This window comes from Pleurodeles waltl, chromosome 10, assembly GCF_031143425.1.
Source record: "Pleurodeles waltl isolate 20211129_DDA chromosome 10, aPleWal1.hap1.20221129, whole genome shotgun sequence".
In the NCBI taxonomy this organism is placed as follows: domain Eukaryota; kingdom Metazoa; phylum Chordata; class Amphibia; order Caudata; family Salamandridae; genus Pleurodeles; species Pleurodeles waltl.
In genome coordinates, this window is record NC_090449.1 from 220,116,845 (window position 1) to 220,135,042 (window position 18,198).

The window sequence follows — 18,198 nt, forward strand, 5'->3', positions numbered from 1 at the left end:
TAGCATGGCTGGTAAGACCGTTATCGTGCTCACAAGTGGCATTTCCATTCTTTACAGACACAAACAAAAGGAGTAAATTAACATAAATCACTATCTCTCAGCCAAATGTGTGTCTGTGTACATATTTGAGATCTTTATTTGCTGTCTCGGACCGAAACGTAAGTATTCTTTGTTTTTAAAATATATTAACCCTTCTGCCAAAAATCAAACCCATATAATAGTTTGTTTGTAACTCGTAAAGCAATTTTTATTTATTGTAAAAAGTAGCGTGTGGGCACTTATGTAAGCAACTACTTTATACGCTGCCAAGTTGGATTGCAAAGCATCTGTGCGAACTATGAAGATTTCTTTCTTTCCTTGTAATACTTCCTGTATTACAAGCAAAGACATAAATATTTATAAAACGCGCACAGAAGCTTCCTGCATCAAAGCTTGGAAGCACACACTACTTTTCACATTAAAAAATCTTGCAGTCACTTAAATATATGGCTTATCATTAGGCAAAAAAATCAAAAACGTGCACACACGCTATTGTGTTAATCGGAAAACACATGTTTTAAAATTACCACAGCGGAAAATGTGGCGTTTAACAAGATGAAAAATGAAGGCAAATGACACTTCTCAGTAAAGAGGTTCTCTCTAGCGGAAGCAGAGTCAGGAGTCAGGAATCGGAATCAGAGCGTCGCTGACAGGCGGGCGGCCAGCACTCGCACAGCGTTCCCTCTGGATTGTTGGAGCCGGCAATCAGCAACTCGGCAATCCGGCAACCTGGCAACCGAGAGCCGGTTTGAAGCAGTCCAAGCCTGGTCAGAGGGTTCGCTGCGGCCCGCCCTGCTGGAGCTTTGGAGAGTCTGGGCTTAGGAGCTGCAAACGCTGACCTCCTCGTGGGCCTCGAGCTCCTCCCCCCCGCCCGGGCGTCCTCTGCCGCAGGATCCACCAAGTGAGGCCCTGCCCTGCCGTGCCGAGGACGAGGACAACGGTGACGGTGGGAGTCAGGCCACTCGGCAAGGCAGTCACATCGTGGGGCCACAGCACTCCCGCCCCAAGGAATCGGTAAGAGGACCAGGAGCTGCACAGAGCTGAGCCGGTCACAGTGCACAGTGCAGAGTTCGGAGTGTGTTACTTGTGTGGACACTCTGACAGGGTGAGGGAAGTGTGAAGCGGAGCATAAGCTAAGCATCGGGGAGGCGTCATGGAGGCATTCACATCTCCCTTAGTGTGGCAAGGGGGAAAACAGTGCAGCAAGCAGCAGCAGCGTGAGGAAAACGCCGCAGGGCATAACATTACGAGAAAGGATTGGACTGAAGTGGGGAAGGAGAGGCTTTCGCACAAGTGATCCTGGGGTACATCTCTCAGATACTGCACGCATTCTAAACACAACGGCGGCAAGCTAAGAGGTAGAGGAAGAGCGGAGGAGTTCTGCGCTTAATGTGGGCAGTGACACGGACGTGAGATTCCACCCACCTGCAGCTCTGTATCCCGCCGGTCCTGCAGGGCAGTCTCCGTGCCTGGACCCCTACTACTACAAGCTCTGAAAACTACAAAAGTATATTCCCAGTAAAGGTACTGAAGTAGTACAACTATTCCGCTCACATCTGATACAGTTCATGTGACGTCACGGAGGTGCGCAAAGCAAGGCAAGGCACACCTGGTTCCCAGGTCTCCAGGCACCCTCAGACTGTAAAGCCTAGATTTCCTGGGACAAAAAACACACAACAAAAACAGTGAATCTTAGTGCCTGTGTGGGAACTAGAAATCTAGCAGTAAGCCAGTGATCACAAATCTCCTAAAGCTCTTGGCGGCACGCCGCCCTTTCAGCGCTGAAGCAGCCAGAAATAGATTAATCGAAAACCAATCATCAGTTGAAAGCACTCAGATATTGCCTGTTGTCCCAGGGGTAGCAGCAAGGATGATATTAACACATGGAAGGAAAAAAGCAGCAAAGAGGAAAAGGCAAGACTCCCCAGGGGAAGGCCAGCACAAGCCAAAAAATTAATCTACAGCAAAGCAAGTACCCCCAAATCCGGCACAATACAAAGAAATCACCTTGCAAATCTCCAAGCAAGGGAAAAAAAGCACTAAGAAGGAATCGAATCCCACCAGCGCCTTAATGGGTATAGCTCTTGCTAACGACCCCGAGACAACATGTGCAGCTGACGTGAAGACTGCGCAGGACATCGAAAGGACCTGTGTGGACCTCGGAAAAATCAACATACCAACTCCCCAGTCAAATAAAACCGGCGTAACGATCAACGCAGAAATTCACAGATGTTACCTCGATGATACTTTTTCCACTTTAAACCTCAGTAACTGGAACAACTGGGGTGAGAGCCTGTGCCGCACTCCTCCTCCAAAACAACCCTTGAAAGTAGAGAACGACTCAGACTGTGTCATAATTGAGGAATTTCCACTGATAGACCTTTCAGACACTTGCTCAGATACACTTCAGGGCTTTCAGACCGCAAACAACAAAACAAAAATGAGATCTACCTGTAGTACAAGCTCACCACGAAAAGATCTTTCATCTTGTAATATAACAACTACAACAAAATTCGACACGCACGTATCCCCAGTTGTCATGGCAATGGAGCAACCAGAGCAACTAGAGGAACTTGAAGACTCACTAGACCACACAACTGGGGCTAAAGTAAATGCAGCACAATCAACATCTGGAGACTCGTGGAAGGCCTTGTTAGCAACAATGGACGCGATATCAGCAGCCATTCAATTTCAAGCAGACACGCAAGACACTCAGGTAGACTGACTTAACATCCTAGCCATCCACATTGTGAGCATCGACAACAAGCTACAATCCTTGAATGATCTGATAAAGAGGGCTCAAACCCACTCATATACCCAGCAGGTGACATGTCAGTGCTCCGTCATAGGCGATAATTCACAATATCCTAAACAACATCTTGAAAGAAGTAAAAATCCAGACCCTTAAAACTGAAGAGCATCTTAGTAGCAGTAGCGAGAAGATCCCCAAAAACCTAACGAACAAAGAAAACCCACAAAACGTAAAGAATTCCCATGAGGAAAGCAATAACAGCAAGGATATTCATTTATCCGGACAGGGAACGTCTCAGAGCAACACAGAGGGCAGATCATGCCTTAGTACACAAGAAATGGGACCCCCCCACGGACGGATCAAAGGATATAATTCCCAACAACTCAATAGCGAAGGAATCATCCCTCACGAAACGAGAAAAGAAACGAAAAAGGAAGGCACGGAAAAAAACAAAGGGGGTCCAGCAAAGCTGTATATGCAAATCGTTTGCTAAATCAAATGGTACGCAGTCTAAGGAATCAGATTGCACTGAAAACAGAAATAAGTCCTGCCACTATAGACAGATTAGGTCAGAACGGCCAGCCAGCGAGGACGATTCCACAGGCAAATCAAGTGCTTTAGTTAATCAATCAACATCACAGCAACAGTCTCCGAAAAAACCCCGTTCGAGTATCAAGCAGGGTAGCAGCCTACTGCATGAAGAGATGGCCTTGAGAGAATTCCAGGGAAATAGAACAATCAGGCAGTGCCCAGAACAGGCAACTCAGCGGTCTACTGACAGGCAGGAAACTGTCAAAACCTGGGAATATAACCCTCAATGCACAAGCACCGCACATAACACGACTGTAACAAATCAACCTGTAGGTAACTACAAGCAGACTAGATCATGGCTACCATCCTTGGTCAGACGATTGCACAAACAGCGCAGCGCAAAAAAGAATCCCAGGACACCAGATTACGCAGGGCAATGCGGCCTCAGAGGAAAATAAATTACTTTTCATTCCTTGCTATAACTGGAAGGGGGCTTTTGAGATTCTAAGTAGAGGTACCACACTGAAGTTAATAAATGCGATTTTGCCCCTGGCTCACATTTCAACGACAGAATTGATGACAGGGGAGTTTACTCCACATCCAAACAATAAAGACAAAGAGGAAACGCTGACATCCCGGGCCACGCCTGCCATCATTGATCAAATTTTAGCACATCAAGACACGTTTAGTGCATGGGGCATCGTCCTGCAAAAACCAGAACCGCCCAGATACCCTAACCTTTTGGTACCGCAACAAAGGAAGGGCGGCTCAATCTTAGAAGTGGCCATGGGAGTAGAAACCTCCCCAAGCAGTTGGGACCACATAACAATCGTAAAGCACCAAAGCATGCTCCATCCCGGCATGCACCAACAGATCTTCATTGACACTTCCTCAACAGTCAAACAGGCTGGAAGGCAAAATTTAAAAGACAACAATCATAAATGGTCCTGACGAAACCCCAGATTATATCCATATTTGCTCCTGGAACACTCACGGTTTAAAAAATCTGGTTACCGACAGGGCGGCCTTGAGTTTCCTTCAGCAGTTTGAAATTGTCATGTTGCAGGAAACATGGTGCATGGAGGCGATACAAATTTCGGGTTATTCTGGGATAGACGTCTCTGCCAAGCAAGCTCAAAAACATGGACACCCCAAGGGGGGACTTACAAGGTACTGCTCCACAAAAATCAACTGGGTGATCAAACAGATCGACCTGGGAATTGACTGGCTGCTACCAATAAAATTGGAGCATCGAGCGCCATCAGGCAACAACAGAACTTTACTACTGATCAACATATATATACATCCTAACAAAACGCAAAACAGTGGAAACATTAAAACATTGACCAGTATTTTAAAAATGTTGCAGAAACAAAACAAGGACGCAATACTCATTTTGTCTGGCGACTTCAACTTTGATTTGATAAAAGGCAGCACAAAATACCCTAACAGAACATGCACATATACTAAGTTTGAAACCCTGGGTTTGCGCTGCCTGTCGCCTCTCCCTGATGACGCCTCATCCGCACACGTAACCTTTTCAAGCTGCACAAAAAAATCCAATATTGACTTTACATTAATAAACGAAATCACATTACCACTGGTCTCAGCATATAGGATCCAACAATGCACAGAGAGCGATCACTTTCCACAACTTATTAAGAGTCGGAATGAATGGAATCGGCTCCCCACCGCCAATATCATAATTTCAGCCCCAGCGACTTATGATACCAAAAAACTGAAATGGAAAGGGCCAGGACTAGACAAAGTCATGGAAGTAGTGTATTGCAGTGCAGGCACAACAAAAGAGCTTAAAGAATCGCTAAGAGTGCAGAACTAGTAGACCATCCCCAAGGAGAGCGAGTGAACGCCTGGACGTACTTGTGGGATTCCCTAATAAATACATTTTCCATAAAAAAACATCTCCCAATTTCGGTCATAGAGTCAAAAAACAAAGTAAAGAGTCGCATAGGCGGAAAGCCATGGTTCAATGGGACACTGCGTAATCAGAAAAATCAAGTCTAGAGAGAACTAAAAAAAGTCTTAAAGGACGTACACTGGGAGAGGAACTCTGATGACACAAGGCTTTCTGAATTAAGAGCCAAATATAAGAAAAACTGCTGGATGGCAAAACAGAGTTACTACGAGGATCTGTGGACCAAGTTGCTTATGTCCAGCAAACATAAAAATAATAAAAAGTTCTGGGAACTAATAAATGGACTAGCTAAGGGAAAAAATCGCCACACGAATGCAGGCATTGATGCAGCCACATGGGAAGTCCACATACAGACAATGTTCTCACTCCCAGAGCACCATGTGAGGGAGGAGGCCACACAGACAGCCAATGACTTAAGCAAGATCAATCTTGGCTTCCGAGTGACAACGCAAACAGACTTATTTCCAAACGGAAACGAAGGAAAGCACGCACTAATGACGATTGATATAGAAATGCTGACAAGCCTTATTAAGAAACTAAAAATGGAAGGGGCAGCTGGTCAGGACGGTATTCCGAACGCCTTGTTTAGGGGTGACCCTTCATTCTGGGCGTATTATCTGGTGCTGCTTTTCAACGATCTCCGGGGCACTACGGGTCTTCAAGATGCATGGAAAGGCAGCATAACTCACCCCATATATAAAGCAGGGAACCCCGCAAATCCTTCAAACTACAGGCTAATCGCATTGATAGATGTAGAAGCAAAACTCTACGCATCCTGTCTACTGCAACAACTAGTAGAATGGATTCATGATAGACAATTAATTCCACAATGCCAGACAGGCTTTAGAGCTGGCATGGATGCTTCCACCAACCTGGCAACCCTGGCCTTGCTGGAAAACAAAGCCAGGTTTAAGAAAAAAAGGCTACTTGCCTGCTTCATTGATCTAAAGGCAGCTTTTGATTGTGTGCCAAGAAACCGCCTATGGGAGAAACTGAAAGGTTGGGGCTTACCATGCAGCCTTCTAGGCGCAATGATGGACTTGTACACAGGTATCTGGGCGCAAGTAAAAATCGGAGAGGGCAGCCACCTCACCAACAGAATATTAACAACAAAAGGACTTAAACAAGGGTGTGTATTGGCCCCCACGCTGTTTAACTTATATCTTGCAGATCTAGCTGAGGCTCTAGCTCCGGTAAATAGCCACCCACCAGTCTTGGCCAAGAAAGAAATTGCATGGCTACAGTACGCAGACGACATAGTTTTACTCAGCCAAACACCTGTTGGGCTACAGCATAGCATAGACACATTTTACACATACATAACAATGCAAGGCCTAGAACTGAATTTGAGTAAAACCAAGGTGTTCCTCCTAGTCGACAGGAAGTTTAAATCTGCTTCATGGTTCATAAACGGATCCCGGGTGGAGGTTGCACCCGCATATAAGTACTTGGGATTCACTATGGACCGTCTCTTGACTTTTAAGCCACAGCTTGCTGTCGCTCAAGCAAAAGCCCTCTCACTGACCTACGGTTTTAAAGTTCTAAAACAAAAACTGAGCTGTCCTTCATACACTCACCTGCTTGCTGTTATGGCAGCGTGACTAATGCCCACCATCACCTATGGCGCTAAAATCATGCTGGGGAAGGAGGCAGTTTTTCAGACTGACTGTCCAGACGAAAGCCTACAAAACAGTTTTTCGGATACCACGATCAGCATCTCCAGCTCAGGTCCATTTGGAATTGGGTCTGAAAAACTATGAATATCAGAGTAGATGTGCCTTCATTAAGCTATGCTGGAGGATGCGTGCTGCTGAGACTGGTTTTCTAAACAACCTATGTTGGATGGAAATTGAAGAGCAACAACGTCATAATGACAAAAGCAACTGGGGTAATCACTTAAATAACTGCATTAAAGTACTAGGTCTGCTAGAAGCCTGGGAATGGAACCCGGACAAAAAGGAGTTATTTCGGAAGGCAAACGCAGTCACTAAGAAGATATCTTTAAATTCTGACAAACAGAAATTGGCAAGCAGACAGCATGCCTGGACTATAATAACATCATACAAAACTGTACGGGCACAGAAATATCTAGCAGCAACCTTCAACCAGTCGCTGAAATATCGGTTTATGCTTTTCCGCTTTGGGTTGATGGAAACGAAGGATATGGTCCCTTCATGGAAACAGCAGGACCCGACACATTCCTGTCGACTGTGTGGGTACAGAAAAGAGTCTTTAGAACAAATTTTTTGTGTGTGCCTGGCTTTGCTAAGCCACAGGACATTATATTTGAAAAACATTTTTAAGACACTGAACCTACGCTCATGTAGACCGGCCATCATTAGCTGGCTTAGCGGACTTTCGATTCCGTTTTCATGTCGAGGGACTAAATTCATGGTACAGGCCCAGAAAGAATTAGTGAACAAAGTCAAAGCCAAGTGTGCAAGGGCCACAACTTAGGATTCTCACTCAGCTTCACTCATTTACTATTATCGTGTTCGCAAGGGAGCAAGAAAGTCCTAAAGTTAAGTTCAAGATCAAGGTTGGAATTAGTGGAGAACATTTTAGATTGCACAACTCTTTCATCATGATATGTTTTAGTTTTAAATAAGCTTTTATGTTTTTATAAATATTGAATAAGCAAAGTATTTATACTATTATGCATTTTGGAATTGTGATGGTTTTTATTAACCGTGTCAATAAACTTACTTACTTACTTGTTCAGTAAAGAGGACCAAGAGTGCTTTCCGAGTTGCACTTCATGTATCATAATAAAAAAGTGAACAGCTCCGCTAAAGTTAAAGTGTCTCGGTGATGAGGAGGTGCAGGCATTTCTCTAAATTATGTGGGCACATCCATGCACTGGATAGTTTGTTAATGCTCCTGAGTAGGCGCTGCATGTTCAAACAGGAAAGTGAGCTGACCTAAATAAGGGACGCTTCAGTGTGTCATATTGACAAAAAATAAAGTGAAATGACAAGTGTTCAAGAATGCACGTTTCAGAAAAGTGGTATAACCAGCTAGTAGACGCTGCGTATCAAACCGTCTAGGTGACCTAACTTCATGAGGACAGAGGAGTCAGTCTGTATCAGCAAAAAACAAATAAAGTAACAGGAGTCCATGAATGCGCGGTTAAAAATAATAATAATAAAGTTGCCACAGTCTAAAAGGTGACAATACAAGACATGCATTTGCAATACAACGGGTGTCGCCTTTGCTCATGTTAGAGCTAATAGCGTTGTAAACTCCTAACCGGACTTTTCTTGCCACATAAACCATGTACGTAAAGTGGAATTAACTGTGTATCAGGGTCGATATTATGCAAAGCGCTCGACTTCTGCCAAGCGAGATCGCGCTGCGAAAATAGAGAAAAAGTAGTTCACGAACCGGACGGAAAACAGTGAGCCTAGCATGTTTTCTGTACTTGGTCGATGCGCTTGAGCAGGGCTAACCACCAGAAAAGGCATGACGTATGCGTGCCTTCCACTAATGAAATCAAGCTGATTCTAACAGGCAAGCCCACGAACCAATGACAGACACTGACGTGACGTGGTCAAAGCTCCGAGCCCTTTTTAATTCCTAAAGCGCCTCGCTAGCGAAACACATGCGCAAGCGCATGCAACGCAGGCTCGAACCTCAAAACCTCAATAACACACTGATGTTAGTTTGTACCTGTAGTGGGCCACCTGGCCGCTACACTACTTTGTAACATGCATTCTTCCCGAGGGACGGGTGCGGCCCATGGACATAAATAAAGGTACCTGCACTGCTTGAAGGTGGCGCAGCTATCTCACTACATGGTGTGCTAGCGTCTCACTTACTGGGGCCCCCGAGATGCTTGGAGGTGTAGAGGCTGTGAATCCGACATTGGCAAAGAGGCGGGTGAGACTGCTCCGTGCCGCCACCGCATATACCATGGAGCGGTGAGCTGTTGCTATAGAGATCGGGCAGTGGCAGTGCAGAAGGAAGTGTCTGCTGACGGGAATGGGAGGAGCATGTGGACAAGGGAAGCTGGCAAGGAAGAGAGCGCCCACTCAGAGGCACAAGAGCCTCTGCACCCGGCCGGCGGGGCTGAGGCCTTTGGCCAACAATCAGCTTGCGGAGTGAGGAGCAAGTGGCCAGCGCTTCAAACAGGAGACCAAGGTCCAATGTGCACAATGTTAGGACGTTGAATGGGAGGGCGGCTGCAGCAAGAGGCGCACGTGGGGAGTGCCCAAGTGGCCCACTAATAGAGTTACAGTGGGGAGGAAGAACACATTGGAAAAAAAAGAGGAGAACACTTGCCATCACACCACTGGCCATTCAAAAAAAAGAGGGGAAAGCAAGGATGCAGTGAAAGGCCTCATTGGGGTATGCCGACACCTGCGTGAGCCCAAAAGTCCTGAAATGAGAAGTAGACAATAAGGGAATAATACATATAGAGACACTGTCTTCAGAGGAGCAGCAGGTCTCCACCTCACCACCACTCACTCAGCCCGGCCCAATTTGCAGACTGCAGAGTGTAACGGACCCTGAGGACAAAGACCCACAGAGGGAATAATCCAAAGAAAGGAAGGGAGCAACTCCACCATGTCAGCACCCAACCAGGCAGCCCACCCACTGTTACACATGGTGCGAATGCTATAGTCAACGCGTTGCCGCCCTTCAGCCAGTTAGATACCCCCACAACAGCTGCGCCGTGATAGTACAAATGGATTGGGAGACTGCAACATTACGTCCACGCCACTAGAGAAAGGGATGGCACTGTCATGCGGTCAATGATGCTGCACATGGGGAGAGATGAGCTGTACGAATTGTTTGAAGATCTGCCAAACACAGGAGTGGACGACGACTTTGATGCTGTCGTGGCCGCGTTGAACAGACACTCTGACCCCCAATTATATTCGGATTATGAGAGGTTCAAGCTTTGCCAAGCATGGCAGGCGGAAGGGGAATCAGTCAACATACTCTTCAATAGGCAATGAAAACTGGCAAGCATATGTACAGGAACTGATAGACAAGACGAGATAAGGGTGCAACTGATCCAGGGATGTAGGTCATGTAATCTCAGGAAGTTGATCCTGTGCCAGCATGGAATTTCTCTGGATGACATTCTAATACTCAGTTTAGTTGGGGTGATGGAGTCTGCACTTGCCCGCAGTGCAAACACCCAGGCCAGTCCCCCGGTGGCAATGGCTTGTGAAGACATCAGTTGTTCCCACTGCTAGGTAAAGTGAGAAGGGATGCGGAAATTGCAGACTGGAGCACCATCCGCCTAAGGGATGCCCAGCAAAGGGCAAACCGTGTCTAAGATGTGGCAAAATGAACCACTTTGCTAAAGCTTGCCACAGCTCTGGCACTGCCAGAACATCAGCAACTTACGGGAGGCAAGGCATGAACATTAAGCAACCATCACTCGAAGATGACAAGGACGACCTTGCCCAGACCAGCATGGTAATAGGTGACAAAGAGGAAGAGGAGGAAATCTTCATGCTATCATTCACAGAGAGGAAGAATAAAAAAAGAAGGCCTTCCCCCGGGTGCCACTGCAACATCAATAGGGGACTGATAGCAATGTTCATTGATACTGGAGTCTCAATCAGAGTTGTGCCCAACAAAAGCAAAAATCTACACCTACGGAGGAACAGTCTCTCTACCACTGGAATAAGTCATCCCCGTGGAGGCACCCCACCGAAACACAAAAACAAGAACAAGGTTCCATGCGACTGTGGGCAACACAGGGACGTTACTAGGCTGCCACACAGCAGAAGGTTTGGGGTTGGTGTTCTTTGCCAAACAAGTCCATCAATACCATGCGTATTAAATTCTGGGAGAATATCCAGAATTGTTCCAAGGACTAAGGTGCTTGAAAGGTGTGCAAGTGAAGCTCCACATTGATGAGTCAGTGAGGCTGGCATCATTATACCACAGGAGAGTGCTGTTCCACCTTTACCCCCTGTGGAAAAAGAACTGCTGCAGTTAGAGCAAGTGTGGGTAAAGGAAAAAGTCCATGGCCCCACACCGTGGGTGACACCACTTGTAATAGCCCCGAAGCCCAAGCAACAGGACAACAAGCTGCCAAATCAGGCCATCTGTCGTGAACTACACATCACCCCAACAATCAACGAAATAGTGGTGGACATCAACGGAGCCAAGTGGTTCTCTAAAATTGATTTGAACTTGGGTATCATCAGCTAGAGTTAGCGGAAGCTAGTTGCTACATTAGTACTTTCTCCACCCACGTGGGGCTCTGGAGGTTCAAACAAATCAGTTTTGGCATCTCATCAGTGCCTGAAGTCTTTCAAGGGTCAATTCGAGAGACTCTGTCTGGGCTAGTTGGGGGTCATCAACGTGAGCGATGACATCCTCATCTACTCTGACACCTTGGAGGATCACCATGGGAGGTTGAGAGCCACGTTGCAATAGTTAGTGGACAGGGGATTGATGTTACACCATCAGTAGTGCAAGTTCTACACAAATGAGGTGGAGTTTTTGGCTACAAGTTCTCAAAGGAGGGGTTCCAAGTGGATTCCCAGAAGGTTGAAGCCATAAGAACAGCAGCTGTCCCAAGAAATCAATCAGAAGTCCACAGTTTCCTCAGCACGGCCAATTACTGCAGCCAGTCATACCGAATCTTGCTATCATCTCCAACCCGCTCCACCATCTAAAGAGAAAAGATACGCCATGGGAATGGATGACAACTGCTGAAAAGGCCTTCCACGCAGTGAAGAAAGTATTACTGCAGGACATTGCCATGTTGTATTTTGATCTGAAACGACAAACTGAGCTGATTGTCAACGCCAGCCCTGTGGGGCTGGGAACGGTATTACTCTAGGAGAAAAACCAAGATGAATGAGTCCCTATTACATACGTGAGCTAAGCACTCATGGCTGTGGAAACTCACTAAGCTCAAATATAGAGGGAGGCACTAGCGATAAGATGGGCATTCAAACATTTTCACCTGTATCTGTGTGACCACAAGTTTCGCCTGGTAACAGACCACAAACCGCTGGTGCCACTGTTTATGGGCACAGCACAACAGGGTTGGTCAAGGATCGAGAGTTGGGCTGTACAGCTGCAACCATACTCATTTGGGGTGCGGTATCTACCAGGCATGAATAACCGGGCAGATTACCTTTCATGACACCCAATGGCCACAGACCCTCAAAGAAGGGAGATGATGAAGCCGGGGCAGAAGGGTTCATATGGATGGTAACAGAAATGGGGTGCCCCAGAGCATTATCAGTGGAGGAGATTGCAGAAGCCACTAACATTGACACTTGTTTGGTGCGAGTCAAGAGTGCCTTGAAAAAATGCCAGTGGAAACATTTTCTAGACGGGCTGAGGAACCTGGCAGAAGTAGAGAGAGAAGCAAGAACACAAGTGGGGCAGTGCTGAGACAAGCTCAGTGAGAGTGAAGAGGGGCTTGTTTGGAGAGGACATCAAGTAGTCATACCCTGACGACTGTGAAGCCACACTGTACAGCTGGCGCCAAGGGCATTGCGAAGTTCAGAGACTGTCTCCGAAGCAAAGTGTGGTTCCCGGAGATGGATTGAATGGTAGAGGAACACATAAAGAACTGTTGTTCTTTTGTGCTCACAACTGCAGAACCCCCAGTAGTGCCAATAATCACTAAACAAGGGGTAGTGAAACCATGGTCATCTCTAAGTATGGACTTTGGGAGTTTTCCCGATAGCAGGTTTGCCCTCGTGGTCATAGATAAACACTCCAAGTTTTCCTGCCGTGAAGATCATCAACTCCATGACTTTTGAAAGTGTAAAGCCCCCATTAGAGAAAATCTTCATGCTATTGGGTTTACCAGATGAAGTTAAAACAGATAATGGTCCTCCCTTTCAGGCACAAGAGTTCTAAGAGTACCTCCGTCAGATGAACGTGTAACACTGGAAAATCACTTCACAGTGGCCACAGGCCAACAGCGAAGTAGAAAGATTCATGAGGATTTTCAATCAAGCGCTCCAGATAGGAGTGGAAAAGGGGCAACACTTAGAGTGTTGTTTGTACCAATTTCTAAGAGCATATAGCTAGTATTCTCACAGCACTACGAACGGTGGCCCGAGTCTTTAATTATGAAAAGAGTGGTGCAGGACGTAATACCTACAGGACCTTAATGGACACCCGCTGTAATGAACGTACCGGTGGCACAAGAAAGAAGAAAAGCTACTAGCAAAAGGGCCAGCAGAGTGAGAAGGGCAGTCGAACCCCTGATAGGGGGAATCATTCTCTCTATCCAGGTGATTATTGAGAATCACAATCAGGATTCAGGTTTTGCACGCCTTAGGAGAAGAAAACATGGAAAGTTGTGAGGATCACAAGAATCATGGTCACAGCCAGGAGGGGAAGTGCGGAAGTGTCTAGAAACGTATCCTGGTTCAAACAGGTCCATGAAGAACCAAGCACTGAGAGAGAGTCCAGGACAGCGGATGACGGGGACCACTGACATCTGTGAGGAAATGGGGCAACAAGTGGCTGAGCCACCAACCACGGACCAGCCAGCAAACACAAATCAGAGGATACCAGGGCTGGGGAATACGGGGAGCAGCCATCCGTATTAGCTAAGCAAAACCCCTGCCACAGCTAGAGACTAAGGGCCTCATTACGAGGTTGGTGAAGGGATTATTACTCTGTCACAAACGTGACGGCTAGCCCACCGGCCGTGTTACAAGTTCCATTATATCCTATGGAAATTGTAGTACGGCGGGTAGGATATCTGTCACATTTGTAATGGAGTATTCCCCTCTGCCAAACTCATAATGAGACCCTAAGAGTCTTTGTGTGCTAAAGAAGAAAGCCAGGAGAAGGCAGATCCCATCCTACACAGCAGCAGAAGGTGAAGAGAGGCTCCATTTTATTCACTATTTATTTTTGTCTTTTGTTTGTTTTCAATAAAGTTAGAAAAGGATGTAGTGAGCCACCCAGCTGCTACACTGCTTTGTAACATGCACACATCCCGAGAACTGTGCGCAGCCCAAGGGCATAAATAAAGGTCCCTGCACCGCTCGAGGGAAGAATACATATCACACTACATGGTATGCTGTCATACGGACTCTCGCACTCTGACAAGTCTGCTGAATTTGGGGCGGCAGCACTTCTGCATTGTAGGCAACTAAGTCACTCCTACACCAGATGGCAGCTATCGGCCAAACCTTACTGGCGCACTACCAGTATCTCAACAAAACCCAACCGATATTGTGGCAGCCTTGCATGGACTCTGAAGACCCCCCTCAGGAAATCGTGGTGGAAACAAGCCTTAGCCCTTTCTCTCCACATACAATTATCTTACACACATGTAGGCAGGAAACATACATGTAGGAAAGAAAAGAGAAGCAGAACAATTCTCAATACAGAACTGCAATCTATGATAAAATGCATGAGCTCAATCATTAGGATAAAGAGGAATAACAGAATCAGGATTGTGAAAATTTGAGATGTGAATATAAACAACCCCAATATATTGTCATAACATCAGCATAGAATTTCTACCTAAACTCCTAATCTCTATCCCCTAAGCGAGAGCATGGTGATGTAAGCCAAATCTTTCCGTACAGTGTCCATGAGAAGGACACGCCACCCCCATGACCTTGGTACAAGGCCAGGGCACTAGTCCCTAGACCATGATACGTAGAGACACAAAGGCTGAGGTCTACCGAAAACGGCATGTAGCATTGATGGAAATTCTGGCAGGAATCCCCTCTAATGCCCTTTGTCCCACAAGATGTTTTTATAGTGTACATGCTTATGTTCATGCACACAAGTCTGAAGTGGGTATGTACCTAAGTGCTGTTTATGCAGTCTTGGGGATGACAATACAAAATATTATGCTGTGTGCATTGCATTCCGTTCTTGTGATTCCATGGGAAAGAACATGATGCAAAGTATGTCATCCACAGCACTAATAATGACACTTTTGCGAAATGATAGTTGGTAATGAAATTAAAACAATGCCCCTAAAGTCACAATAATACAATGAATAAAATTGAATACAGAGTGCAATAACTGGGTAAAAGGGCACAGGATGCAAGCCTAAGCTAAACCATCACTGAGCCCAAGCAACTAATTAAAATGGACCCACGACAATGCTAGTGTCCCACCTACTGGGGCCTCTGAGATGCTGGGAGGTGCGGGGCTACCAATCCGAAAGTACCCATACTACTAATATTCAAGAGCAAGAAACACACCTAATTTGTCTTTCCATGGTTCCCTCCTCTGACCTCTTCTTCAATTTACCCTACCACTGGAGCAGTAGGCAGGCCATGGTGGTTGTGGCCAAGGGTCATCATCAGGATTATCTGCCAGGCAAGCATAAACTGTTGATGTTTTACATAAAAAAAAGTATTCTGAGAAAAATGTGGAACACTCACTTCCGGGGGTACAGCTGTGCTCCAAATTATCTGGTTCCAGTTCTTCTTCAGCAAAGAATTTGCTGAGGCGCTTCAGAGCCACAAAAGCCTTTATAGAAGAAAAACAATTACAAGTGAGCATGTCAAGACATGCTAAGGATAGGATAACAATCAATTGCGATTCTACCAATTAGGCATTCTGGGTCCTATTCACAGAGGTACTTGCGTTTTGTGTAAGTAAGAACATGGAGTTTCTGCACTCTGGGCAGAAGGTACACTGCAGATATTCCTCCTGAGTGCGGAGATTCCACCATGAGTGCGGAGACTCCGCCACAAGTGAAGAGACTCTGGGGGTCATTCTGACCCTGGCGGTCAAGGACCGCCGGGGCCAGGGTCGGCGGGAGCACCGCCAACAGGCTGGCGGTGCCCCGCAGGGCATTCTGACCGCAGCGGTTTGGCCACGGTCAGAAGAGGAAAACCGGCGGTCTCCCGCCGGTTTTCCGCTGCCCACATGAATCCTCCATGGCTCGCCCGCCAGGAACAGGATGGCGGTATGGGGTGTCATGGGGCCCCTGGGGGCCCCTGCAGTGCCCATGCCAATGGCATGAGCACTGCAGGGGCCCCCGTAAGAGGGCCCCACAAAGAATTTCAGTGTCTGCTTTGCAGACACTGAAATTCGCGACGGGTGCAACTGCACCCGTCGCACCTTCCCACTCCGCCGGCTCCATTCGGAGCCGGCTTCCTCGTGGGAAGGGTGTTTCCCACTGGGCTGGCGGGCGGCCTTTTGGCGGTCGCCCGCCAGCCCAGTGGGAAACCCAGAATAACCGCAGCGGTCTTCTGACCGCGGTGCGGTATTCTGGAGGGGGGAACTCTGGCGGGCGGCCTCCGCCGCCCGCCAGGGTTAGAATCCCCCCCTCTGTATTCTTAACTTTACCACACGTAAGTACCTTCATCAATCAGGCCCTGTGTATCTAACAAACCTTCACATACCTGTACAGATTGGCTAAGTGACATGGGAAAGGTGCGCAGTGGGATTCTCAGGATGTTGAGTAGCAGGATGGTGACAAAGGCTTTCTGGGCATCCAGTACATGCTTCTCATCCATGGCCAAATACACTCCAAACATAGCGAGGGAAACCTGTTCACATGTGAAGGAAAGGCAGCATATTGTAAAGTTGTGATTGCAGCTGTGGTGTGTACTGCTGGTAAATAAACACATATAACTGGCAAAAGAATGCGGGAAGGAGTTCAACTTAGTCTAGGAGAGGAGGAAACTGAACACTGGGGTCACTGATAAAACAAGAAAACAACTTGAAAGGGACATCCACTGAAGAGAAAAATAATTCTCTATGCAGGTCTTCATGTCTAACAATCAACACAAATAAACATTCTAGAATGATGCTTTATATGATGACGACTTTTTGGGTTTTGAGATAGACTGACGTTATTCACCAGGTCACCCCTTTAAATTATTTTGCTAAATTACTCTCCATCAACTGTACATAGTAGCTCATTCAGCAAGCAAAGAAAATGACCAAGACTAAGGTGGTCATTATGAACATGGCGGTCTGGACCGCCACACCGGCAGTGGCAGTCATTACCACCAATGGCAGGGTGGCCCAGAAGGCCATATTCTGATCATAGTAGTAAACTGGCTGCAAAGCACCCTCACCGCCAAGCCACAGTCCACCGCCGAGCCGACTGTGAGCCCATTTGGCCCGGCGGTGGAGGCAGGACAGGCGGTGGGATTACGATCCCTATTCTACCAGGGATTCCCTGGTGAATTTCCCCAGCAGGGAATCCCTGGCATAATGCATACTGGTGACAGGAATAATTATTCCTGTCACATGTATGTGACATGCCAGGCCCCTCCCCCCTTCCCACTACACCTACCCACCCCATCCCAAGCCCCTAGAACAGCCCCCACCCGAACCCCAAAAACCAACCCCCCAACCCTCCATCCCCAAAACCCCATGAAGGTCCCCCCACCCCAACCCTCATCATCCCCCACCCCCCACCCCTACATACAGGTCCCCACCAAACCCCAACCCCCCACATCCACATTCACCCATTCACAGACATGCACACAGACACACATCCTCCCATAGACACCCACACACACCCCATGCACCCACACATTCACACACCCCCCCCCCCCCCCTTCACTTATCTGTTGCGCTGCTCCAGGAGGGAACGGGCTCCCTGGATGCTGCTCCGCTGCCATCGCAGCCTCTCCATACACTACCAGGCCTAAAACTGCTTCATAATAGGTGTGGCGGTGTAGGGAGTGGCGTGGCGGTGAGGGTGGAGCAGCATCCACCCCCGCTATATGACCGCCAGCATGGCGTATGGCGGGCCTCACCACCATCAATGGCGGTGAGCCACCATGCTTCATTATTTGGCAGGATGCCATCCGCCAACACTGGTGGTCTTTTGTTGACCGCCGGCACAGTTGGCGGTGGGGCATCCCGCCATCTTCATTATGAGGGCCTAAGTAAGGAGGTACTGTCATTATTTTAGCAGCAACAAGACAGGGAAGCCAACGCAAGTGGAAACCACATTAGGAAAACCAGGATAGCAACCCCAAGGTCCAAGATCAACAGATGC

General features: G+C 47.2%; 1 protein-coding gene across 1 annotated transcript in view; it reads right to left on the reverse strand.

Annotated features, from left to right (window-relative positions):
• LOC138261344 (multidrug resistance-associated protein 1-like) overlaps positions 1-18,198 on the reverse strand; it is a 616,610-nt gene that overhangs the window by 261,015 nt on the left and 337,397 nt on the right. Inside the window, exons 13-14 of the mRNA XM_069210192.1 lie at positions 16,583-16,729; positions 15,614-15,701 (exon numbers count right to left, since the gene is read on the reverse strand). Of these exons, the coding sequence (XP_069066293.1) occupies positions 15,614-15,701; positions 16,583-16,729 (235 nt within the window). The remainder of the gene's footprint in view (positions 1-15,613; positions 15,702-16,582; positions 16,730-18,198) is intronic.